Source organism: Dromaius novaehollandiae, chromosome 9 (genome assembly GCF_036370855.1).
Source record: "Dromaius novaehollandiae isolate bDroNov1 chromosome 9, bDroNov1.hap1, whole genome shotgun sequence".
NCBI classification, from domain to species: Eukaryota; Metazoa; Chordata; class Aves; order Casuariiformes; family Dromaiidae; genus Dromaius; species Dromaius novaehollandiae.
This window is the reverse complement of record NC_088106.1, coordinates 22,523,911-22,551,051: the sequence shown is the minus strand read 5'-3', so window position 1 is coordinate 22,551,051 and position 27,141 is coordinate 22,523,911. Positions and strand designations below refer to the sequence as shown.

General features: G+C 42.7%; 1 protein-coding gene across 2 annotated transcripts in view; it reads right to left on the bottom strand.

The window, feature by feature from the left end:
* The window catches only part of EPHA4 (EPH receptor A4), a 107,127-nt gene that overhangs the window by 23,656 nt on the left and 56,330 nt on the right, over positions 1 to 27,141 (bottom strand). For both annotated transcript variants that reach the window (XM_064516930.1, XM_064516931.1), the window contains exons 5-8: positions 24,831 to 25,169; positions 4,620 to 4,744; positions 3,253 to 3,412; positions 2,003 to 2,114 (exon numbers count right to left, since the gene is read on the bottom strand). In XM_064516930.1, the coding sequence (XP_064373000.1) occupies positions 2,003 to 2,114; positions 3,253 to 3,412; positions 4,620 to 4,744; positions 24,831 to 25,169 (736 nt within the window). The remainder of the gene's footprint in view (positions 1 to 2,002; positions 2,115 to 3,252; positions 3,413 to 4,619; positions 4,745 to 24,830; positions 25,170 to 27,141) is intronic.

Below are 27,141 nucleotides of genomic sequence, written 5' to 3'. Positions count from 1 at the left end.
GCCAAAGCACAGTTTTGATTGTACAAACATGACTTTTAGGTCATGGCTATATTACAAAACCTCCTCATGGGGACTGTATGGACAGGAAAGCATATCCTCTGCTAAAGTAATTTTGGAACAATGTATAATTATTTTGCTATTAAATTTTGCTGGTATTGGAACATCGTGAAATATCCCCAAAGCCCACACCTCTGAACGACATTGGTAAAGTGGTTAAAATTGTTAGCGTAATAGTGGATATTAGATTCTGTTTATTGAGAGCAACTTCCAGCTACTGGCGAGCTGTGTACTGAGGAGGGCCATTAATTAACAAGGCGCCATGCATCAGCATGCACAGAACAGTCGCCTTGTCTTAGTATTTCATTCATTTTGCTCTGTCTTTCCCCTCCCACGGCCTCCGGGGACCTGCCAGTACAGAGCTATGGGGCATCTCTGAACCCACTGCACTAAACTATTTTTACCTGCAACCCCACCAGTGCTTGGACCAGCCCTTTGTCTATGCTACCCACCTGTTCTTTGTCTGCCTTTTTTTGTCCAGTTTAAACACTTCTGGGCAGAGATAACTAAGCAGACAGCCTGAGCAGTGAGAACTGCCTGAGTACACATCAGCATCAGCGAGACTGTCAGCTACCTGGCTCCAGGCAGCCTTTCCTTTGACAGCTTTATGGCCGATACTAAAGAGAATCAATACGAGGGCAAGGGGTTGACATTTCATTTTCTAAAAAGTGATCCATTGAGGGCCAATCACCAAGCAGTGTTTATCAGCCTTGGGAAGTGACTTTTTTTTTTAATAGGGGGAGGAGGGGAAGGAATCATCTCAGAACAACTCTACAGGCTCAATTCTCCAAGGTGGCGACTCATAATTAGAAATCCAATGTATCCTGCTATCAATTCTGCCTTAAATAATAAAGTGATCAATAAAAGCAGGGAAGAGATTAAGTCATCAAGCTCAGTGATGCTATTTTCCGTTGCAATGGCTTTTAATAAACCTGTCTCTCTGCATTACATTTCCATATGTTCTGCTCATCTTTCTTCTTGCCAGCATGGAGGCTTTGAGTTGAACACCCACAGAAAGCTGTAACAATGCATGAGTACTTACTAGATACTACAATCACAGTGACTTAACTGCTCTTTAAGACAATTTGCTGAGTAAATCAAGAGGAAGTTGTGTACATTTACAGCTGTCGCCATTAAACTGATCAGAGACTGATCAGTCCTGAAAAGTTGCATCCCTCAGATCCCAGACTTGAGATGAAGCAGTGATATGTCCAGTTTTCTCTCGGAAATATATAGAGCCAAAATCATGCCAATCTTTTTAAATAAGAATAAACACTACAAAATGAAGTCAGAAGCACTCGCATTTCTGCCACACTATCCTCCCCAATTGCAATATTTTTCCTGATGCTTGGCTTGAATTTGGGGGAATGAACAAGTACTTGGTAGAAGATTATGGTTCTGCCCTGATCAAACAACCTATTGATCCAGTCTGCTGTGTTACTGAATATGACGCTGAATAACTCAGGCTCCTGTTTTACAGTCATTTCCACTCACAGTGGAAGGACTAACCCAAGACTAATGCAGACTCATACAGACGGCTAGTGTCTAAGACAAAACCATGAGCACAGCAGCCCGACAGCTTACTTCACAACAGTACAGTTGTTTATTCCCTCTATATAACAAGTCAGTGCAAGAAGATCTACTGCACTCATACCCATTAAACTTAACTTCAAATTACACTATCCACAAATCTCTCGTTGGCTCGCTTCTCAATGCCAGTTATTGGAATAAGCTTTGCATTTGAAGGGCAAATAGAGCTGGAACTATTGCCATTACATCACATGCTGCTGTGGTACTAATGTTAAGAAGATCAAAGCTACATGGGAGAAGGCTTGTAATGCAAATGCACTGTTTATGATGCTAATCAAAGAATTTAGCTTTGTTTGGAGGAGACAAAAAGCTCCCTCATGAAAGAGAAGGGGGAGAGAGAAGCTTAAGTTCTTACCTCCTGCTGATGACAAAGGCTGCAATGAGAATGACCACAAGAACAACACTGCCAGCCACTGAAACTAGAAGCACTGTGGGATTGGTACCATCGCCAATGATGGGGGAAGGAACTGGAAACAGAAAAGGGAGCATTAGTGTCAGACACCCTCAAAAAATCAACCTAGGTAGCACTCAATGAGGCATTCTGGCTTGTGGAAGCAGTTTAGAGTAGTACTCAAATACACTTTCAAGCCTTCATTATATAGTCATTTGACACAATTTTCCAAGAGGGCCCTAATTAGCTGAAGACATGATGTTTGATAATGATTTGGAGAACCTCCGTTCACTGAGAACAAGGACTCCCTCTCCTTCTCCCCTCCAGTGCTGCTCAGAGGGTATAATGGCTATTCTTTTTTTTTTTGCCCTCCTAATTGCTTTCCACTCTTCTTTCGTCCTTCTTTTTTTCTCAGTGGGGCCAGATGATCACTCCCCAACTGACACAAAGAGAATGGGTTGTTTTGAAATGTCTTCCCCCTTCCTGTTGCATTGATTATTTTCAGCTGTTAACATCCTAAAGGATGTTGGCACAGACTGGCATGACCTTAAATTGATTTGAACAGACCTGTATGTCCAGAATTAAATAGGCTTGGTCACATCACCACCCTGCCACCAAAAAGCAAACATGTTTTTGTGGTAAATTTGTATGTTGCCTTGAGCAAAGCGAAAAGCTCTATGGACAATATCATTCAAACATTCTGTCTTTATACGACGGTCTAATGGCAAGTGCAAATATATCATCTAATGTAACACACTCTTCACTGATCTATGTCAATAGCTTACAAAGGGGAGTAACAAGGTTGTATTCCCCTGCAAATGAGATAATCCAAAAACATATGCAAACATCTCACATTTATGTTAAACGGGTACATAAATCTCTCAAGAATCAATGGCTTCCACATATTTATAGGATGTGCATCTCCTTACGCCATGTTGAGCTATTTTCATTTTAAGTGTCTAGAATATAATCTATCCAAATAGGTGTCTAAGGTCAGGTTCACCACATCACTAACAGCCTTTGGACAAGAGATGCCATAGTAGAAATGGCAGTTAACAGTCACGCCATGAGTCACACAGCTATGAATGAACATTTTCCCAGAACAGATGCCCCATAATCCAAGCAACTGAAGGGAAACTCCCAACACACAGCTCCGTCACGTTTGCACTGTTCTCTCAAGGAAAAGAACAAGACATCAATGGGCATGTTTCTACCTGTGTTAGTTGTGAACTCGAATGGCCCACTGAAGTCTCCATATCCTGCTGCTGTCCTGGCCCGCACATGAAATACATATGAAGTCAAGGGGTTCAAGCCTTTAATGTCAGTGTTCCTGGAGGCTGTCTTCACAATGCGATAGCTGCGCTCGTTTTGGTCCTAACAACAAAAGAACAGAGCGGTGAGCAAGGAAAAATGCCTCACCGTGCTGTGAACGGTGGAATCCCACTTCCTTGCCAAAAGCGTTATGATGAAAGACGATGAGTAACAACGATGGAATTCTCAAAATACACCTCAAAGGCTTCTGCTGCCGGCCTTGCTCCATACCCTGAGTACTGCCTTCTGGGAGGGATCCCTGAGCCAGCCAAAAAAGGGTGATGAAACTCTAGGTATGATGATCGTATATCATTGATTATTTAAGAAATTACACAACAAATTCCTCTGGAAAACAGCCGAGTCTTCAAATATGATTTTGTTGATGAACAAATGACATTTTACTCAGACAGGCTGGTGCTGCATTTTTCCTCCCACTAGCCAGGAGCCATATAACAAAAAATGTAAAAGATATATATATTAAAAAAAAACCCTTGAAAAATGTCTTCCAGAAAGTCACATCTTAAAGGTGATTCTTATTTTTAGCTGGAAAATACATCAGAAAATATTGTAATTTAGCTTCACTGAAAATCATCTGCCTTTTGCTGTATGTGTGAGGGAAGGAAAAAAGTGATTATCTTCTTAAAAAAATTAAAAAGTATGTGTGTGACAGCGTGAGAGCGAAAGCAGGTAATTGTTCATTTTGGCAGACAACCTTCAAAGAAAATAGCTCTTTTCATGGTTCCATACTTGAGGAGAGAAGTTATTTGTAGGAATAACATCTCCCTCTAACTCAGAGTATGAAGAATGCAATTTTCTTTCTGTATTCTTTATTAAAAGCCATCCAACCCACACCATCACTCTAAGCAGAAGCTATTGGCAAAGAGATCTTATTATTATTAGCGTGTTATATACCTCATTATTATACTTCTGCCTATGATGTAAAGCTAATGCCTCACTTCTGACCAACATTATTGATTCTCATTATAAATACGCTTGCTACAAAAGCTTGGTTCCTAGGTAAGAAAAAATAACAAAACAAACTCATACCATGCAGCTGGAACAGCCTATATGTCTTATTGTTTCAAGTGATCATTCAAGTGCATGAAATCCTTAACTGGATATTATTAAACTAAACCTATTTGGTTTCAAATAATGGGATCCTATCTGGAAATAAACCATAATTAAATGAGGTTAAAAAACAAACAAACAAACAAAAAATACCTCCCTAAACCCCAAACGAAGCTCCTTGCTTGTCCACTGTGAACAGTACCTTTTCATAGTACTTGACTTCGTATTCCAGGATGACTCCATTTGGCCTGTCCGGCTCCAGCCAGGCCAAGGCAACGCTGTGTCTTGTTATCTCTTTAGCCTGGATCAAAGCAATTGGGGATGGAGCTGCCAAAAAGAAAAAAAAAAGGCAATTATATAAGCAGTAATTTATTTTCAAATGAGGAATGCATGCTTATAATTGTAGCTTTCACAATGAGAGGACTTACTGACTTGTGAACACTTTCGGAAATTGTATTTTTCTTGTGGGGGGTTGTACACATTAAGTATTGTTGCTGTTTTCTGTAACAAAATTATGTTTAAATCCCTTCTAATAAAGCTTGTTTTTAGATTCTGGGCTGTGCTAGATAGGTAGCCTCTGAAATAACAGCACAGTAGTCTAAACAACATAATGTTCCTGATACCTATGGACCAGACCTCCATAACAGGCTAAAGTACTAAAAGACTCTGCCTTATTTTTGACCTGTGTTAGTCACAGTGCATAAAGTCTCATAAGCATTAGGCTTTGGTCCATACTGATTCTCCTCCTCCACCTCCTAAAATTAACTGGTGTTACTTCACTGTTTGCTTTACAAGAACTATTAAACTCCTGAGGGACCAATCCTGTTTTCGCTAAAAGAGAGAAAATTTTGCTATTGAATTAAGTAAGACCAGAATAAAGCTCAATGCATACAAATTTGGACCCTCCCACAAGAACCAGAAAACTTTTATTTCAAGAGTCTGAGCCAGTTTGTACCTCCTAACTCGCCCTGCTTAGCGCCTCAGCCTGTGAGCAGCTCCTGGAGAAGGAGGAAGCTCAGCGCCTTGGGCCAGGTTGTAGCTTTGACAGCACTAGAGAGCTAGAAGATATCAGAGATTGGCCCATCATATATCAAACTGGCATAATCTGGCCCTGTCCCATGTGGTGCAATATAAACGTGTTCAATAGATAAAGCAGGACTACGCTATCAAGCAGAAGGGCTGAATGACTTTTGGCAGAACTCTACCTAGCAACAAGCTGAACTCAAAGATCCTTTAAACTGTATCCACACGCCGTAATAAGGGCTGCAACGAAGAAGATAATGGAAAACATCTCATTGTGCACCCTAGACTTTCAATAGCACCGCTGCGAACGCTGAAGTTCAGGTTTTGCCTGGCTGGCGGACGACGCGTTCTCCCTTTGGCTGTGACAGTAGCAGATTCATGGCTGTGCTGGGGGAACGGGTTTTCTGAAGATTTATGAACCCGACTGCCCCTTTCTTGCTGTTGTGTTGCTGTGTGGCCACGTCTCCAGCCAGCTGTTATCAAGCTCTTTTGATGCTGACAATAGCTGGTATAAATGGTGGAGTCTCCAGGGATAAAAAGGGACATTCATGAAATTTTTAATCTTATCTAACAAAGCTGTCCTGTATAACCAGAGATTAGAGGTCTTCCTAAATTGAATGTATTTCTTCTTTTGTCCCCTGAAGCTGCAGATGTGTTGCTCTTTTTTTCCCTTTTCCTTTTTTTTTTTTTGTTTCTCTTTTTTTACTCTTAACTTTAGGATGACGATCCATGAAAATGTTAAAAAATAGAAAAAAAACCCCTACCCTTGAAACATGTATCCTTGAAAAGTACCAAGAAAGACAAATAAATAAAACAGTCACAGTAAATGAAAGGAAAATTGGATGTTGAAAGCCTCAAACCTACTTGACCGTATCAGACAGCTGTGATGGAAGTGAAAACAAGCGGGAGAGGCCACGCAGGCACCAAAGGGTGTCTCCCTCTTGACGGGAAACCACCAGGGAGCTGCTTCCCTACTCGCTGCGTGACAGTTTGGCATCTCTGTTAGAAATGCCTCCAGAACCCTTCTCTCTTTCTCCTTGCCTGTCTCTCACACGCAAAGGCAAATACTGGACGACAGAGGAGACTATATAAACACAGCCAACAGGGAGGATCCACGTGCGCTCCATCAAGTCAGATCTGTGGCAGGACTGAGGATCTGCTTAATAACCCCACAGTTCCTCAACAGACAACAGGAGCTTTCCTTTTGCAGCGAACAAATTGGAAATCAGATTTGTTACAGATTGTTAAAACACACACAAACACACACAACATTGCTGATAAACCAACCAGAGAGAAATCTGCTTAGATAATTGGTGCCTCATGTTGAGGAGACACGCAATTCTTTTCACTGAGAATCTGTCACTTACTCTGGTCTGCCCTTAACAATTTCAGAGAGAAGGTTCACTGTCTTACCCTCATCCTCTTTTTAACTTGCTTGGCTTCCCATTTCATTTCTGCAGGCATTTATATTGGAATTTAGTGAGTCCTCTATTAGTAGGCTGGTAAAGTGCTATATGGAAATGCATTTTTGCTCTGTTGTAAAATGGCTATTCACAGCAAAAGAAAATATAGTAACCACCTCTTCATATGGAGGATGCTTAGTTTTCTACAGTTTAACAAATGCTTTCTTGTATCTCTCAACAGTGGCCAGTTCATCTCAAGTAGTGCTCCGTACTGGAACGGCCAGCCTCCTCCTGGGCTCCAGGACAGGAAAGAGGATTCGTACATCAATTCCTTTGTTAATTCTTATGATTAGAGTTGCAAAAATGGCCCTCATTTTTCCTTCCTGTCCTTTATATCTGTTCAATACTATCTATTAGGCAACTTCATCCTAATTGACTTTTAATCTACTCGCTTGTGTTGTACTGTTCAGATGAGTTTCTGGGGTTTTTTTTGTTTTGGCTATTATCCTGCTTCTCCATATGCTATACAGAAAGCCTGAGAGTGCTGCTGTCCACGTCATAAGGCGCCAGAATGGCAAAAGGCGGTCAAGGAGCTTTTTGCTGTCTCTGTGGCACAGAGCTGGAAATGTCTATGCAATAGGATGGTCCATCTGCAGCTCCATGGACCTTGAGGAACTGGGCTCAGTAACTAAAGCTGTCCCACTGCCCAGACAAAACCCTCCTTCACCAATTCTCTCTTATTTCTGCAAACAGCCCTGCACATCAGGTTGGCTGGTTGGTCGGTTGGTTTTCTAGGATCCACCACAACAGAGACCTCCCATCAGCTGCCAGGAGTAGCTCTAGCTAAAAGAGAGTGACCAGGCTTCACACTCTGTGCTGTCCCAGCCCTCTGGGCGAGCTTGTGCAAAATATTTAGATTCTTTGCTCCTCTTCCCTCTGCCTTTAAAATGCCTCTTAGGGATGCTGTGAAGATAAACATGTAACAGATTGTAAAATCATGCTTTGATCGCGAGCTGAGAGAAGACGGTAACGTCTCTTACATTTGAGTGTGATAGTTGTTCATTCCATACACACACACTCCTAGAGAAATCATACGGAGGGTAACTTGATCAAAAAGAATAACATACGAACCTGAGATGTTTGCAATAGTACTACAGAATAGTTTTAGAGGAGAGTAGGAGATGACTTTTTCTTTCACCTTCTTCACTTTTCTCTTCTCTATTCCCAGATATTTAGAAAGAAATACTAAGTAAAACTTGTTTCTAAATCATCACTGCTTAGAATAGCAAGTTTTTCTCCCACATGTGCACACACAGTATGTATCAAGCACCAATTCTACCAGAACAGTGCGTTTTACAGTGAAGAATGACGAGATATTTTGGTGTTTAAAAAGGGGGTCCCTTTAACAAAAGCACTAAGTGTAATTTTCCTTAGTTCAAAGCTCAGCAGTTCCTCTCCCTTAAAAACTCCACTCCCTACTGATGTGAATGTTGCAATTTTCTTTTATCTACTTCCTCAATAACCTGCCATTAAACACCTACTAGTAGTTTTATTACTGCAGTTCTGAGCTTGTGGCCTACAGAGAGAGAAAGAGCACAGATGTACTGCAAAAACTTCACCCAAATGCCATAAAGCCATATCCCAAGGCTAATAAGTGCTGAATTATAACAGTTTTGAGGCACTTTAAAGGATGGCAGAGGCAGAGTGTCAGTTTTTTATTACTGGTTCATTACTGGGGGGGCAGGGAGGAAAAAACAGGAAATAAATAGATGCAATAAAAGTCTCTGGCATGTAGGCATCCATGAGTGAAAGCAGCCCTTTATGAAACTAAAACATGAGTACTTGGATATCAGAGATACACAATGCCCAGTGTTTTAGTGAAGATGCCTTCTTAACCACAGCAGGGTTTACTTTCCACTCCCCATGATTTCAATTTAAATGGATCATGTTTACTCAAGGGGTCTTTCACTGATTGAAAAATATACCCACAGTTTGTACATTATCTCAGCTAAATTCAAATAACATATTTAAATTTAATTACTTGAAGCTTAGGGGTTTCATGCTTTTCTTTTTTCCCCTCAATTGCACACAACAACACTTATTTGTTCTTATCAATGGCTATGTGCTTTGTCAAGCATCAAAATTAAATGCTTGAAAGCACTAATGATGTTACTGTGATTAAGGGTTTTTACCTTCCAGAGTAGATACTAAAAGCCTGTTCCATTATTAATTATTTAAAAAAAAAAGATTTTTGAGAATCTAAGATTGAAGAAAAGTCCTCTTAAAATCAAAACAAGAAAATAAAAGAATTTCTATTAACTGGAACAAGAACACATTTAGGGAACCTGGCACATTTAAGGTTTTTTCTTTGAATACCCTTCTCGTAATGTTGGGGTTTTTTACATTTGATATTGTAAATGGTATTATCAAATAACTTTACAGCAGGAAAAGGATATACAACACGGAGAATCAAATATGTTTTTAATGATTTCCAAAGGCAACATTCTCCAACCCACATTCTGATAGGGGAGCAACTTACTTTACTAGCTGTCACACTGACTTCGAATCAAGCGAAGGGATAAGTAACCAGCCCTATTTTGTTAAATATTCCAGATTAAATTAAAAAGGAAGCAATTTGCTCTTTCCTAAAATGTTGGTGTTCGGTTCTGCTTCCCATCAACCCCTCAGGCCTTTCACCTGCTCCTCTCTCTTGTCCAGACAGACATGCCCCAAGCCCCTTATTTTCTGAGTACCACCACCTCTGTGCTCTGCATCCTCCTGGCAGTTGACTTCTCAAAGGAAGGGGAATACGCTTGAGTTGTGAGCAAAAGGATTGACAGAGAATGGCAGGAGACCGAGTTTCTGAACATATGTATAACCCACGTATCCACACAGGGACAAGCACGTGAAAAGTTTTTGCACAAGTGAACCTATTTGTACACACACGGATTAGACGAGTAGGCACATTTGAAGCACTGAGCTACAATTTGGCATTCCCACTCTTCACTGCCAAAACGATTACCACTTTCTTCTCCTAGAGACCATCAGAAGCCTGCAAGACTGGATGAACACCTTAAGAATGAGCTACGTACTTCTTTTTTTTTTTCAGTAATCCCCAGATAACTATCCCTGTGTATAAGTGCAGCAAACATTTGTACTAGCAATGGTTTGGCCAGGTTAGGACTTGGACGAGAATCCAGAAGCCTGGTTGCTCAACTGAGCCACTGGAAGCCTCCCAAGACATTCCCTACTCCTCTGTCTTCCCACTGTCTGCCTCTGCCTCCCCGAGGAACGGCGACTGGTGTGGCACACCTCCCCGTTTGAAACCAAGACGCACTGAGGTTCAGGCCAGCGTGTTCAAGCCTTAGCATTTAAAGCAAAGACTGTAAATCTGCACTGCTGCAGTAAACTGCCCAAGGTTACCCGGCCACATTTGAAAATGCCGGCCTCTGAAATGTGAAGCAGTGTGACAGCTGAGCTTGGCCTCTTTCTCTCAATCCCTTAAATCAGTCATAATACTTCTGTAACTAAAGTTTCCTTCCTTATTACTAGAAAACATGCTGCTCAGGAAAAACCCCCAGCTCAGCCACAGGGTAGTCTCGCATGACACCTTCATTCCAAGATGAAAGGCACGTATTAGCTTTCCCTTCTTTCCAGGCCCCACAACGCAGTCACTGCATAGAGAAGCTCTACAGCAAACGAGTGACAAGCTCTCAAGCCTAGGGGCCAGCTCACATCACTTATGTTTACAGTGATATTTTCATAAAGGAAGCGGCTAGAAAATAAGATTTTGAAGACTGTTAACACTGCATTATTATGTTTTAAACATTTCCTCTGTTTTAAAGATTTCATTTCTTGCCTCTCCCAAAAGAGAACCTGCACTGCAAACCTTGCCAGACCACAAAAGCTGGCTCTGACTTGTATCAAATCAAAAGCTTGCAGAAAGACGCAGGCTGTTACCTCAACAAATAATAGCAGCTCAGGATTATTAGAGTGCTGTATTTTTACCATCCTACCCTGGCTCCAGTTCTTGGAGAACTGCAGTAACTACTGAAGATCCATAAAGAGCTGGCATATCTCCCTGGCTATAAGTCTCATGCTGTGCCAGTTTTAGCAGAGACTACATTAGCATACTGGAGCTGCTCTAATTTAGACCAATCCAAGTATAGGAGCTGAGGTCTGACCACACCCGTGGTCAGAAACTGTGATGGGACAGTGGTAACAAAGATTCTGCACACCCAGGTGACAGCTCGTTCTGACTATCAATTTCTGGAGACAAGCTCTTGATACCAGGATGTTATTTTCAGGTACTGCCCCTCCAGTTCTGAAGGCCAAATGATGACATGAGCTAATGCAATGCAGGTCTGGAGTGACTCCAGAGATCTGATCTGCAACCTGCAGCCCCAAAGACTGCCTGAAACCAGAAGAATAGAGACTCCACATAGCATTTAACAAGAGATCTGTATTGCCACTCAAGCATGGAGTCTGTTTAGTCTGAGGACTGCTTGTTTGCTTTCTGCTAGCTTGCTAAGAAATCCTGTTGGCATGTTCTGACAAGGATAACTTAATAGTTGCCAACAGAAACATGGCAGGATACTGTGTGTATATTTCCTGTATGTATGAATGCCAGTTTAAAACAAACAGGAAAACAAGTCTTTCAGTTGGAAGGCAATTTATAAAAATCTGTCTGAACATTACAACCACTTAAAAAAAAAAAACACTGAAACATTTCTAAATTTTTAAACTAGAATGATTAACACAAGAATGGGGAATGTACTTAGCGCCGTAAACTGCTCTAAGAAATTCTACAGCTACAAGCAATTTGTTAAGATTTGGAATTAGTCAGCAGCTCTCTAACCTGGGCAGGTTTCGAGCCGCTGGTGACAGAGCAGGTCCCAATGCAGTTGCTCTTCCCTCTAGCTGAGGTTAGAATTTGACCCAATATAAACAAAACTAAATCTTGTAGCCTAAAGAAGCCAACACCGATGCTCTACTACATTCTAGTGGGCAGGCAGAAGCAGAGAAAATGGGCCACAGTCTTGGCAAAGCGGTATCGCCACTACTCACAGAGTCCTCGTCTAGGGCTGAACCAGCCACGCTTGGGAGGCAGGATCCCACGACCAGCGTTGGGTCAAACCCTCCAGGGAAGCACACGCTGCCACTGCTCTGTTACTTCTGAGGTCGTCTACCAAGCGCGGACCTCCATGAACCACTGATGTTGGGACGTAATGTATGGTTCCCCAAGGATACACTGGCTCCAGGGGATCCAGAGAGAGAAAGCAGAGACCATAACCTCTAGATATTAAAATGAATTATAATATTGGAGTTAGGGCATTCTCCAACCTCTCAAAATAAGCAGTCCAGTGCAATCTGACTCATTTACTGCCATCCCCTCATGGCAGCTCCACCTCACCAGATCCTGCTGTTGCTCTGGGGAAGCCAGAACCAGCAATGAGAGCTTAAGTCCTCCTCAGAAATGCTCCGTCCTTCACATTTGTATCAGTGCATGGAAGGAGGATCTGCTGAGCCATCTTTTCCAAACAAACTCCTCCACTACCTCCCCAGCTTCTTCCACAGGGAAGTCAAAGCTGTCCTCAAAGATACATCAGATGCCCTCACGTGATCCCCAAGTCCCATTCCCTGTGCCCTTCCTCAAGTCAAGCAAAGTCCGGCTACTCATCCTCCCCCTTTCCTCATTCTCCTGCCCACAGTTAGAGGAGTAAGACACGTCTGCACACACTTCACGAGTCAACAGACAAGGTGGAGTAGAGTTGTTCTTAAATTCTGCAGGACCAATGAAATAACTTACTGTTTCTATGCCCTGCAAACATCTTGTGTGCAGCTTTCCATCTCTTTAAAATAACATATTAACAACCAATAAAACAATATTGAAAATACTGAGCCTGCCTTATAAATATCCCAGGGAGGCAACCTTTTGTCTCCTATTGCAAAGGACAGCTCTGACCGGATGCCTCATGCCACTACCTGTTAACAGAAAGACTCCTTCTTGCTCCTTGGTCCTTACTTGTACTCACCACCAAGTCATCTGAGCGTGTGGTTAGTTCAGCAGTTACAGTGCAAAGCTTAATTCACTAAGGGTCAAATATGTGAACTGGTACCCAAGGCAACATATCTCATAATGCTGTTCTCTTTGGTTCTCACACAGTTGCTTTTATTTACTTGAAATAAAGACGTCTAGATGATACATATATGTACTAAATAACTTACTTTGTCACTTATTCTCAGCATTAAGAATATTAGAATTTTTAAAAAGAACTGCTTCAAAGTTGCTCTGAAATCCAGACAAATAAAAGCCCCTGCCCTACTCACTCACGCTTTGGAAATACTGAAGTATCTTCTAAACGAAATAAATAAATTCAAATTTCTGTATTTACATTTCAGATGAACAAGCTGTAAATTTTAATTACAGGTGATATTCAGAGCATTCAGCTGGAACTTCAGTGAAGTGCCTTCTGTACAAAGGTTAGGTGGATTCCCCACGATACAATCTCTGTCTCTGGGCTGTTCAGAAACTCTCAAGATTGAATCAAGGTTTAGCTTTTCCATGCTCACTTTAATAGCACTTGGTGAAGGACACTGGCCTGACAGCACTGGGAGACGGGTTCCTCAGTTCTTCTAGGATACGGCAAACCACCTTGCTATACAACCCCACCACAGTTCCTCTTCTTGAGGAAAAAAAGATACTTTGTGCTTCCGGAAAAATTAATATAGATAATTAGATTCTAGCACACCAAATTCTCCTGGGCTTTCACGCTCAGAGCTCTTCTCAGTTCTCACGGTTCCTCTCATTGGAACTGAATTGAGCCCACTTTCCCTCATCTGCAACATGCAGATTTCTCCAGGAAATTAAAAATCATAAACAGACCCAATGAAAGAAAAAACTGTATTCTGCATACAGTGTGCTGTTATGAAAAGCAGAGCAACCGGAAGTTCTCTGTTCAGTAAAAAATAGTGATGAGACATAAAAACTGGAGAAGTCTTAAGCTTTCTGAAACACATAAATCTTAAAATTAAAATCTTACTTTATAATGTTAGTAAATGATTACATCACAGGTGGCACATAATTCAACTTACACAGCATTTTCATTACTTCGATTTTGGTTTTATTCTAAGTACCGAAAACTAGTGAATTATTAATTTAAAAATGAGAAAAACCCCAAATGGCGTAAGCAATTAAAAATTAAAGTGGCTGCCTTAGTGGCAAATGGTCAGAAAGATAATAATTGGTAACATTTCCTCTGCAATGTAAGTGCCACTACAAAGGCTGAACAATTTCAATCCTAAAAAAAAAACCAAAAAACCCAAACCTCACAAGTTTATGAAGATTTGGGGGTGTACAAAGACATCTGTGAGGTTTATTTACTAGAGGAATAGGGAGTTAGGAAGCTGGGCAAATAAAAATCAGTGAAAACAATAATCCTGAGTTAGCTCAGCAGTCTCATGGATTGTTTCTGCATCCTGAGTATGGACCTTCTTTTTTTGTCCCAAATTCTCAGTACAACAGGAGGACATGGAAAGATCCACTCCTGATTGCTGATTAGGAAATCCCTGCTGCACTCCTGCTGGGACAGAGCAGACCTCGCCCCTCCTCCGGGCGGAAGCCCCAAGATACTTCCAGGACGGAATTTAGGAGAAATGGCCAGGACGGGAATTGCAACAAAAAATATAATCTTCATCTCTACATAACTCTCAACAACTGAATTCAGAAATCATTTCTTCTTCCAACAGTATGCAAAGCACTTTCCACTGTTACATCTCCTCTCCCTGTAAGGTTCATGGTTTTAGTTCAGTTTTGTTATCAACAGCTCCACAGATTTGATCCCCTTATCTGATCCAGATGAAGCTGATAACTTCTATTTACAGATAATTCTGACTCAAAACAAACTAGGAAACTCCTGCCAGAAGAGCCTCTCTAACCTGTGAGGTTTGCGGCTCATTGATATCTAAAAATATTCTCTGGTTAAAGAAAAATTGTACATCTGCAACCAGTGCTAACGCAGTCTCCCCGTTTGAGCCCAGTTCACTCTCTTCAAATCAGTTCTCCCCCTGCCTCCTTCCCAGCACGGGCATAACTGCAGTGTTTTAATTTTCAGCAGCAGTGAAAGCAAAAGACTGAAATGCTTTTGGAAATGCACCACTGGGCCTGCACGTCATGTCTGAAGCAGGACAGAGAGCTCACAAATCTCTGCAGCTCCGCGCAGGATTCCCGTTGGCCACCTCGTCCCAGAGAGCCCGGGGAGCTCGCAGAATACCTGATTTAACATTCAGCTACTTGCATATTCCAGTCACTTTCTTATTTATGTGCACGCACCAAGTCTTGATAAACTAGAAGGAAAGACACAGCCATTCCATCTGCATTCACTTTTATGCTAAGAGAGATAAATTGAGGCTGATTCAGAGGACAGATTTAAAGAATGCACTATGTTATCTAGACAAGTGCAGTCTTCCCAGGAGGCCACTGTAGTGGGTTGTCTTCAGATCATGCCTTTATTTGTTTGCTGAAATAAAGGGACACCACACAAAACTCACTTCATATATGAGACATCTCTTCCAGCCCACTATGCCTTCCTATTTTGCTCAGCCAAAACTGCCTTATTGTGTTATTTATTGATGGGACCATTCAATGGTGCATAGAAAAATAAAAATAATGAAAAGCTAATTAAAAACTCTGGTGCTTTGCTCTTAGTCCTCAGTAAGGAAGGAACTGAAAGACGCTTAGATCGAAAGCACATTATAATTTAAGGGTTTTACTGTCTGTGATAATCCATTGATACTTTTCAACAGATTTTGAAACAGACAAAACCAAAGGGATTCTACAGAATTGTAAAAGAATTTAATAAAAAAGTCTGAATCATTCCGTCTTCTTTTTAAGACTAGGTGGTAGGATTCAATAGCAGGGATATAAATTAATAAATTCTAAAGGAACAGTTCAGAAAGCTAAGACAATAGTTATTCTGTTAGGTTCAGCAGGACTTTTCCATAAAGGAAGTTTTGAAACATAAATGGCCAAATGGATAAAATACAGATGGTTTTAGCTTCCTATCTCTCTTTAGACAGTAATGAAAAAAAAAATTCCATAAATCTGGTCAGTTTTTGTAATTAGCAGCTTACAAATCACTCCTTTCAGGGACCCTGAATGTGTTCTCCGAGTACGCTACCAAGTCAGAGTTCTGCAATTCTCGTTCTTGAATTTAGTAATGAAGGCAGATTACGCTAATCTAAGGAGACACCATGAAATCCATCCAGCAGACGCAGATAGAGGCTACACATGAGCTGGCTTTGTTCGGGTGGGGAAGCCCACCGGAGCCCTGCCGGAATAATGAAGCGCTCCCCGCACGCCGGCTCACACTGGGGGCTAAATCTGAAGTGACATTTCTCGATGAAAGGAGCAGCACTCGCTCGTGTGCTCAGCATTTTGATATCTGCCAAAATCTTGCAAACGTGATTACAGAGACCCAGGGACATGCCACAGCTCTATTTAGCCCTCGTGTTACGACACAACACTGTGCGATACATTAAATTAATAAATAGCAGGCTACCTTGGGATGGCATTATGGGCGCATGATTTCTCGCGTGTGGATGGGCTTGACACTTTCTGCAGCTCCCTCCTACAAGGATAGAAAATCTGAACCAAAGATTGCCTTACCCAGCCCATCCTTGCTGGGTCAGTTTAGCACCCTGCCCTTCACACTACAAGCCAGCGCAGATTCAGGGACTAGCTATGTTTATTTGTGCTACTCTGCATGGCATTTTAATTAGTAACTGTGCGGATTTAAAATCTGTGAATGGACACACAGGGGCAGTTGTGCAGCCCAGCTTTTGTGTCTCCACTCTCTCAAAAAAATCCTCTTTGAGGACGTCAGCGGGGGGCTAATGGAAGCTTTGATAAAGTTCTCTGAAGCCTTTTATTGTTGCTCAACTCCAGACTGGACTCTGGTGTCTTTCTGGCTGCTTTCCAGTTAATTTAGTCAGCTGCAAAAACAACCAGAAAATTTAGAAGCCCACCTAAACATTTGGTAGCCACAAACATCCTTGGACAAAGTCTCCTTCCAAATAACATTTTCTTTTAAACTGTGTAAGGGAATTGTTGAGGCTGGCTTGTGAGCTTAGAGAATGCTAAATGTCGGTGCACTGCCAATGAAAGGAAATGTGCCGTTAAATAATCCAGAGCAAATAAAAGCTCCAGGACCATATCTTGATCTATGTCAGCTTAGCAACTATTCATCTGTACCAGCATAACTGAGATCAGCATATGATCCAAGGTGCCTATTAAAAGTGAATTTATATAACGAAAAATATGGTCAATGCTACTCAGACCTGACATTAAGCGCTTTTTTCCTCAGGAGGGCATGTAACTGACCTCCATTTTCCATAGCAAACTATGAGATCTTTTTAAAAATGTGACCAAACTTGTATTCAAATGCTGCAATTACTTCTTGGCACTATCTGACATGCAACTTGTCTAAGCTGCTCACTGAACCCTGAAGCTGGTTATTTACTAAGGATCTTTAGAAAGCACTTTTTCTTTTTTTTTTTTCCTTCCGACCAAGACTTGTATCCCCCACCTTGAATACAAATTCATGGAAATGGGTGGTGCAGACAGCTTTGCCAGCAAGCAGGCAGTTGTTATTTTAATTATTATTTCTTTGTGGAAAGCTGTAGTTACCTTAAAATAATAATTTGATCCCTCCCAACAATAGTTTTCCCAGTTTTGTTTTTAAGATGGTAGCACGTATACTTGTAAGTACGCATTCATTACAGACCATTACTCAAAGCCTGTGCAAGAACACAGAGTTATTAATAAGAAACTCCCTCTTGCCTCCGCCAGCTTGGAGAAGTTCCTTATCCCGGCAGGTAAGGAAACATGAGGCAGGAGAAACCCGAAGCAGTCAACACACAGCATCTCCGAGCTCCTAGGGAATCCCACGCTGAGCCCGGAGATCTGCCAAATCAGAAGCGCTCCTAACCGAGCATTTCCATGCGATCCCCAAACTTCTTGTGCTGTGATCGCTCATCTTATCTGTGCATCTCCTACCACGTTCACGTCCGAGAGGTCTGTGGTCTCCCAAACTCCATCATTTGGTTTGCTGCAGAACTCCTCACGGCAACTCACCTCGATGTAAACCTTCAGACAGCAAAAGCCAAAACACAGTTCCCTCAGAGGAGCCAAGTGAAAAAGAGAGTAAGGCAGGTCGTCATCTTGTACAAACTGTCAGATCCCCTCATTGATCATGGCAGGTGAAACTCTACAGCGGCTGACAACCTGTCCCAGCCCTTCTGCTGGAAAAAGTAGCGGGGGGGTGTAAGAAATTGCTACTTATGTCTAGCAGATAAATGTAAAGCCTTAGAAAGCACACTGGCTTCGATTCAGAAAAAGCAAGTTGCATACAATTAGCCTGCAGTTCTATAAAACGCTGCAACAAATCACTCAGAGTGTCACGCTCACGTATCAGCCCTTTTTCAAGGCCCTGCTTACTAGTTTTGAATCTCTCTCCCTATTGAATTCATGCCTGACACAGCTCCACTGGAAGAACAAGGAGACTGCCGATCCATCATCCTTAGCACAAACACCTTAAAAGCAAAATAAAAACCTCCCCTTTTCCATTACTCTGGCATTTCGCAGAAAAAGATGCAGCGGCTGGAAGTATCAAACACCCATCCCATGCTCTGGGCATCTGGCACGTATCCAGACGTTTGCCAAGAGACCATTTTAACTCAGGCTTTTGGGGACCTGAGGGGGCCAGAGCGCTGTGACTGCTGGTACGCACCCAGATACGTGCAGGAGTTTCCCCCTTGGAGCGTGTGCCTGCGAGAGGGACTCCTGGGACAGACTACTGGCATCCCCTGGCCTCAGGGAACACCTGACTGGAAAGGGTGGGACCATGCGGGCAGCAAGCACGTTCCAAAAAATTGAATGGAGTCCTGGACTTCTCGGAAGACTACAGATATTGTTGTGCCCAGCATTTGGAAAACCTCCCCCCACTCACTCCTTGACATCTGTATTTGGGCAAAGACATAAATTTAGCTCCCTTCACAGCTTCCAGGTTAGACTGTTGCTACTCAGGGCAAACCTGAACACTTTCCAACCAGTCCAAAACGTTGACCTAGTAACCGGCTATGAGAACACGTTAATCCTGCCCTCCGCAAAGCCAAAACCTTCAGCAGCATCGCTGCCGTGGGCCCTTGCTGCCGACCCCCCTCGAGCCCCCACAACCCTCACGGAGCCAGGCGCTGAGCCGGGCAGGAAAGCCCATCCTGCCGAGAAACGGAGAGCTGACCTGCACGAGCTTCGCGAGGCTCTTCGACAGGCCCGAGGGAAGGGGGGATGCAAGGACGTAAGAACAGAAAATGACTTCCTTTGCCAGCTTATGCTACTTTGACGCATCTGAGACACTCCGGCACAACCGTGTGATGATCTTGTCCTCAAGTTCACAGCTCTCCCTCCCTGGCTACTCTGGCAATGACATCTTCCTCAAGGTTATACAGCCCTTCACAATCATGTTTCAACACAGCAACGAACAGCTGGCCACAATGAGTGCATGGGAAAGGAAAAAAAAATGAGCTGAGCATAAATGAGCATAAAACTACAGAAGGCAGAACAGCTACAGACCTTACTAGTTTTGAAAGCAAAATTAACTTCGTTGACTGCTTCCCTATTGATAAGATTCTCAACACGCACATGTCACATCACCCTTTTTGTGCCTCCGTCCCACGTACAAAATCAGAAAATGCACGTTCGCTCTCAGGCAACAGAAACTATTTACTGTTACTTCTACTGAAACTAGGATTATACTCAAAAAGGTGATGGAGTAAGAGAATCAGATGGATTGACCAATCTTCAGAATAACTATTAATTTTTCTTTCAAGTAGATGTTTAAGGGCATTCATGCAGGCACTTAAAAAAACCCCTGCAACTGAAATCTACTTAAAAACAATGTCTTTTGATGTTTTGGTATGGAGCAATTCTTTACACATAACTTATAAATATCTAGAAACAGGGTATTAAAAAGAAAACACTGACAAACCTGAGGTTTATCGGCTATGGCATGTTTTGCTTTTGATCTGCCTGAGCAACTATTACTTTGTCAATACGAGCAGTGCACGCTGACCAAGGGCAATCTATGCCTATGCATTTTTTACTGACTGCAAATTTAGTTCTGCACAGGCTAAATCACACTGGCAGAATGCAAGATCTTATATGCATTTTCTCTGCTGCTCGGTACAACACGTGAGGAATGCTAATCAGGACTTGAAAGCAAACACGGGCTTTCAAAGACGTCCCACCAAAATGCAAAATGGGAATATTTCCCTACCAAAGAGTCCAGTAGAGCATTTTAGTCATCTGGAAGCAAATAACTCCTGCTTCCCTCCCTCGCCCCCATTCCTCACTTAAGACAAGATTATCCTCAAAGGATCTGCGGTTTTTTTTTTTCCTTTTAGTAACGGAATTAAGAACATAAACAAACAAACAAACCTAGAGGCTAAATAAACCTGAGTAACAGTCGAATTTTCCTTCCCTGCGCTGAACTTGAATGTTTCGGGGTCACTACACCTTGGCCATCACGACCGAGTGTGTCCCGGAGGAATACTTGATCCATTCGGGTCCTCTCGGCCGCGCTCCCGCCCGGGCGGCAGGGAGACGCCGTAGAGCTACCGCCCGCCTGGGAACGGGCAGCGACAGCCGCGCAGGGAGCCGCAGAGCAGCCCGCGACGGGGCGGAGGGCTGCAGCAGCCGGCCGCACCGCTCTGCCTCCGCGGGCAGCGCAGACGGACAGCTCGGCAGGCTGCGAGCCCCAGCTCGCCGAGACAAAGCGGCCGGGGAGGGGAGCGGGAGCACAAAAAAGGGGAAAAATGGCCTGAGATATTCATGAGAGAGAGCAGCTCTCGACCCTAAGCACGGGCAGCTTGAAAACATCCAGTCTGAGGCAGTGGGAGAGGGAGCAAGTTTATTTATTTATACAATATTTTCATCCTAATTGGCACATCCTGCCTCCATCTCGGTGCGACGGTCGGCTTAAGGGAACACCGAGCCCAAGGTAACCTAACAAGGTAACAAATCACCAGGCAGCCTGTTAATTCAGCAGCATTAACCACGCAGCTCCCGCGAGCAGAGGAGCCTGTCCCTCATAAAACGAGAACGAAAAGCAGGGGGAAAGCAAGCAGCGGGGCGAGCCTGGCCCTTCCGTCCCACTCAGCGCCCGCGGAGGTCCCCCGGTGCTCCCCTCCCTCACGGGCGCCTGCAGCAGCGGCACCACACGCGGCCCCGGCCGTGCGGCCCCCGCACACGGGTGAACCCAACAGCCAGCCCGGCTCCCTGGTGGGGGACCTGCACGGCGAGGCTGCGAGCTTTAATAAAAATACAAACTGTTCGGGGCCTCTTCAAAAAAACAAAAGCTTCCTGCTTGCCAGGAACAAGGTCTCTTTATTGAGAGATTTACTTTTAATTTTGAACAGCTTCGCAGCATTATCCCCAGCAAAAAAAAAAAAGCGCCTGGAGATTTCTGAGCCGTTCAGTCGACTGCCTGGTGGGGTTTCTCAGGGAAATTAGCTCCTCTTAGCACTGCACCAGAACTGCTAGTCTGCGTCCCTTCCACAAGCCATTTCACATTTTTAAAGGATGGACAAAGCGGTGATTTCGTTTGATCAGAAACGCAGACGGCCGCAGCAGCCACCGCTGCTGCCCGCGAGCCTTAACACCAGCCCTCCCCAGCACGCGCTGGCTATAAGCTGCACCAGCCTGGCACTCCATGCTTTGCCTTTTTAATTTCTTTTTAATCTTTATGGGAAAAGAGTGGCTGCTCCAATCTCAAAAAAAAAAAAAACTCAAAAAAATTATTATACTAAACATGCAAATTATACTATACATACTATTATTACACTAAACATAGCAAGCTGAATTCACCGTTCAAATTTCTTAAGATATCACAACATTGAAGTATTTCTCTAGGAGACAGAAATTTTTACTTGGTTCAAAGCCTGAAATTTAGATCCTCTCTGTAAAAAAAACTACAAAAAGCAGGATCTTTCAAAGGATGCGGGAAAAATACTTTTTCAAATGCTTTTTGATCCTACTTTGAATGACAAAAGCTTATTTTTATTTAGACGTTTTTCTGCAATATTGGGAACTGCAAATAGTTTCTAAACAAAGGTGGAAAGTAAATGGCCTCATTTCATTATCTCCAGGAATGAGATGGCAAAAGCCACAAAACACACCTGTGCCTTTCAACGGCACCTTTTATGTCACTACAATACATTTCTGCAGTCGTGTGGTGAATATACCAGTAAGCACACTGATCCCGCATTGCTTTCTGCCCATCTCCGCACGCATACCTTCTGCAGAGGCTGGTACCAACGCAAACAAACAGGCAAACATTAGGATTTCTGATACTGACACTTGAAACTATGCTCTAAAATTTCTGTATATTTTCTTCAGATTATATGGTTGTGTATTTCTAAGGTCAAACCGAGACTGTTGTTAAGACATTTCCTAGTCCCTAGGAATTTAACTTGAAGATATCTCTCTTGCAAACAAGTCCAACAAATTCCCCAGGATATGACCCAAAAGGACTGGTTGTATCAGCAAAGAACCACATTAGTAACATTATTTTCTATCAAATGCTGGAAAGCACAAGCATAGATAGCCAATACAATAGAGCAATTTACAGATGCTCACTGTTGGTAGTCTCATTTTTATTAGTAAAACAGGCGAACCCTTTCATTAACAAAGGAGCTTGACTCTAATCTGTCTTAAATTAGAAACTGCTGCAATGAAACTAAGGTAGCTTTATATGAGAAAGGTACAAGATTACAAGCATGCCCATGGAAGTGCTCTACCATGACATTATTTCTTTATAATGAAATATAGCAAAAGAAAATGACTGGCGTAAGAATTTTAATGCACCCCGGACAGGCATTTGCAATGATTAAGCAGATCCGTACTTGTAAAACCCAAGGGTCCAACTTTACAAACCTTTACTCAAGCAAGCAGCTTCATTGGAATCAATGGGATTATTTGCATATGTAAGGACTATTTATCTGAGTCGAGATCTGTAGGTTTAGGCTGCACGTTTCCATTTTTCACATAGATCTATGCAGCAGAATCCACAGTGCTGCATTAAGCACGGGAGAACACTGGTACCTTGGAGTTAATTTTTATTTATACCACTACAGTTTTCTCCGGCCCTCTGAAGCATTTGATAGACTGGGCATGTTTCATAATTGGAAATGTTGGCAAAAATACAAATTTCCTGATGTGAAGAACTGTTACTCATGGATAATAAACAAAATCAATGCTTATTTGCATATTCAATCAGATTTTGGGTTGCATATTAAATCATAAGATGGTAGAATTTTCACACAGTAGATGGATCCCACTCACTTATTCATGCATATATGCATCCACAAATCCTTACACATGCCAAAATCAGTCAGAAATACTCTCTTTGCTAGGCGTTCATAGCACAAAACCCCTGTCCCTGCTGCAGTGTTCAACCTTCTCTTTTCATGTAGCGTATGACAGACAGCAGTCTCCCTGAGCTCTCTCCTAAGAGTCTGTAATAGTCCCCGTTCTCTATTAATCTTCTTTTCACTGGGCCAAGTAATAGTTTGAATTTTTGAATTATAATTTTAAAGGGATACTATCAAGTGTATGTATAAAGAACAAAAAACCAGAACCACCTTTCCAAAGGAACTTCAGTGGGAACTCAATAGTTTTGCTTGTAACTGTGATTGCAAAATTAAGTATACCTCTAACTTAATACGGAAGTGCACAGGACTATTATATAGCTCAGATTGGTCGGTTTACACTCTGCATTCCTATTTTTCACATGGATCTACTAGGAAACAGAATACACAATATTTGTATAGCACTCACAGTATATACAATGTTTATATTGTCCAGGACACTATAAATCTACAGATAAATGATAATTGTGTAAGCTATGCTGTAAGGTGATGAATGCCTGCAACATCTACGAGACTTGAAGGCAATCAGTGCTGTGAGAGACTAGATAACAGGTTTGACAGTCTTGTAGCCAGTCTGACAGTCTGGATATCTAATTTGCATATAGAAAAGTGTCATATTCAAATGTATATAATTTTGTGCATTAAATTAAAAATTCAACTAGAACCCTGTATGTGAAACTCTGGTTGTCTGCAGACAAGAAAGGCTTTCGTGTAATTAAAAAATAATACAAAAAAATCAATACAAATGATCTTCAAAACAGAAACCGAACCTTGTTCTGCAGCATTTGCTAAGTCAAGCACAGACAACTGAAAACAGGGGAACTGCCTAGGGTACCTGAAATAATCAGGTATAAACAGAAGTACTATTTCAGTCTGCCAGACGAGTTAGATGCAGGCTCATATATGACTTCTAGAGTAATGCCAGCTTTGATCAATTGAAATGTTGTTAGTAGCCGGTTAAGGAGGTGCTTATTTAACAAGGGGACAGATCCTAATTGACTTTTGCAGGGCGAGGAGAGCGAGCGAGCGAGCAGGCAAGCAAACAAGGAGTCATTCTTCTCAAATCTTGCACAACCCTGGCTGGAGAGAGGGATAAGCACAATCCTGCGCTCCCCAAGCACGTATTTTCCCCTGCGTAAGCATCGAGGGCATGTTCCTGTCCGTGTGCAGGCTCTCCCCGACAGAGCGCAGAGGCGATGCTCTGCCCCGGGCGCTCCCCTCGGCGGCCGCCGGTTCGGCTCCCGCAGCGTGCCGCCCAGCGTTCTCGCCGCGTGCTGCAGCAGCGCCGCGCAGCCACCCGCGGCTGGCAAACCCTCCTCTGCTCTTCGAGCTCCGAACAATGTAAACTATCCACACGCATAACCCAGAAAATGAGGGATTGACCCAGTTATGACTCCGAGGGCTCCCTGCATTCATTTGCTAATGCTGAGTTTAATGCAAATTGCGGCTTTTCCAAAAAACAGGCAGAAGAGGCAGGGAGAGAATTGTATTTAGATTCCTACCTGCTTGGTTAGTTGTCACAGTGACTGAGACGGCCTGGTCCTGGCTGGGATTTTGCTTGGACACTCCGTTCACCGCCCAGACTTCAAAGGTGTAGTTAGTGTGCGCCAGGAGGTCAGTAATGGAGACTTTAGTGGTTTTCAAGCCATTCTGCTGGGGGCTGAAGTGCACACCACTGCCGCATGACCGACAACGGCCGAGGTCACCTGCCCCGCACCTCTTGCACACCACGTTGTAGGAGACGTCCTCCCGACCACCTTTGTTCTGCGGGGGACTCCACTCCAGGTTCACCGACGTCTCATTGACGTTGGAAATCAGGTTCTGGGGAGCAGAGGGAGGGCCTAGAAAGCAAAAAGCCGACATGTTTTTAGAAACTGAAAAAAATGAACACAGCAGCTCCAGATTTAGCATCCTGGGTGATACTGAATATGTGCAACTCCCAGGGAAGTCAACGGTAGCAAAGACCATACAGAATTTTACTTCTCTATGTTCTTAATGAAGATGAAAAATCAACTTGTAAGTCAAACTCTAATCTCTTCGTTTTAAGGATTAACAGTATTTTCAGACCTAAATTAACATGAAAGCCCAGTACTGCAATCAAATAAGATTCATGTTTTTCACTGTCACTATTTATATTCGTTATGAAAAACTTAAACATATAATTGATATAGTATTATATTCATTTTCCATGATCTCCCGGGCAAAGCATCAAATGCACAAACTCCTGCTTTACTTGAAATTTTCAGGGTCCTTCATTACATACAGGCAGACTCTCATTGAAATCGTTAATCTCCCATTATTTTTTGCTTCAGAATAAAATGCAGTATTTTTCAAACAGACTGATGTTAGATTATGCTCAGTGAAAACTGAAGCCTGTCAAGTAGGAAAAAAAACTCCGAGAAGATAAAAACTGTAGGATGCAGGAAGGAGATGTGGACATAAAGATGAACAGGGAACTACAGCTTTGAGGAAGGAGAATAAAGGGAGAGGAAGCTACAGTAAGGGAGTGCTGGGGAACACAAAGGAATTGGGAAGAAAACTGGTTAGGAACAAGGGACTATACAGAGCACTTGGAAACAGGCTGTATCAGAGATCCAAGGTCAGCTCTGCACCACGGGGCTTAGGAGACTTGTAAGACTCATGCCTCCTAAGTGTGCTGCCAAACAGTCCCCAGACGGATCCAGCACCAAGGCTCTGGGTTTTGGGAACTGAACCACAGGCAGGAATCCTGCGAGGATGGGGAGGAGCTCCCTCCGTGCGAGGGCTGCAGCGTGAGTGAGGAGGGAAGGGGCGAGCTGGGCACAGGGAGGGCAAGAGTGGCGGAGAGCAGAGCTCGCAGGAGGCAGCTCCTCGGTTCTGCCCAGCCAGCCGAACTGCCTCCAGCAACAACCGGCCTCACAGTGTAACCAAAGCACAGGCACAATTCTTACTTACGTGCTTAAATCCCCACAGGCTCAACACCAATAAGCACATTAAAATGGAGGAGCTAATCCTGCGATTTTTAATGTAATTGCAATACATTTGAGGTAAGACACGCAGTTTTTATATTCATAAATGCAATAAGAATGACTCATAGTACTCCTGTGAGATAGATGAGAGATTTTACGCCTTACAAAATGTTTCACTGATCAGCAAAACACAGCCACCTCTGGGGCAGAAGGCAATAGCTCTCTGGTGATGGACGCAATAGCGTAGCACAGGACACGAGCTAGGACATAAGCTAAAACATTGTGTCCAGCAGAAATGAAACGGAGGAGAATGAAGCATGCAAAATGCGACAATCCAAACTGGAAGGCAGTGGAGATCCTGAAATCCCTTCTCCTAGTGACAAGCCATCTTTAATAACTACTCATGCTTAGAGCTTTAAATACAAATGTTATGACCGGCAAAATACTGGAAAGAATTTTGTAGAAAGTCACAAAGTGAGGCACAATTTTTATTCCAGACACAGGAGTAACTGCTTATGAAAGCTCCTTGAATGTCTCAAAATACATTTGACATTAAGAATTAAAAAAAAAAATTTGATCTTCTGGCAGAAAAGAAACATGAAGAGAAAATTCCTACAAGTTTCAGTCACATTCTTCTATGCTTGTTATTTGTCAAATGTTATGAAATTGGAAAAAAAAAATCAGCCAGCACCAACAGTTTCATTAGTGTATAAATAAATTAATCATAATCTCTCAAGTGCCAAAGATATAAAAACACCTGTCGGGCTATGCTGGGAACTGAATAAATTATGGTGAACTTCTGCTGAAATTAGAGTGACTAAAGTGTAGCAATGAAGAGGTTAAGAACTTTAAAAGGTGCCTATAG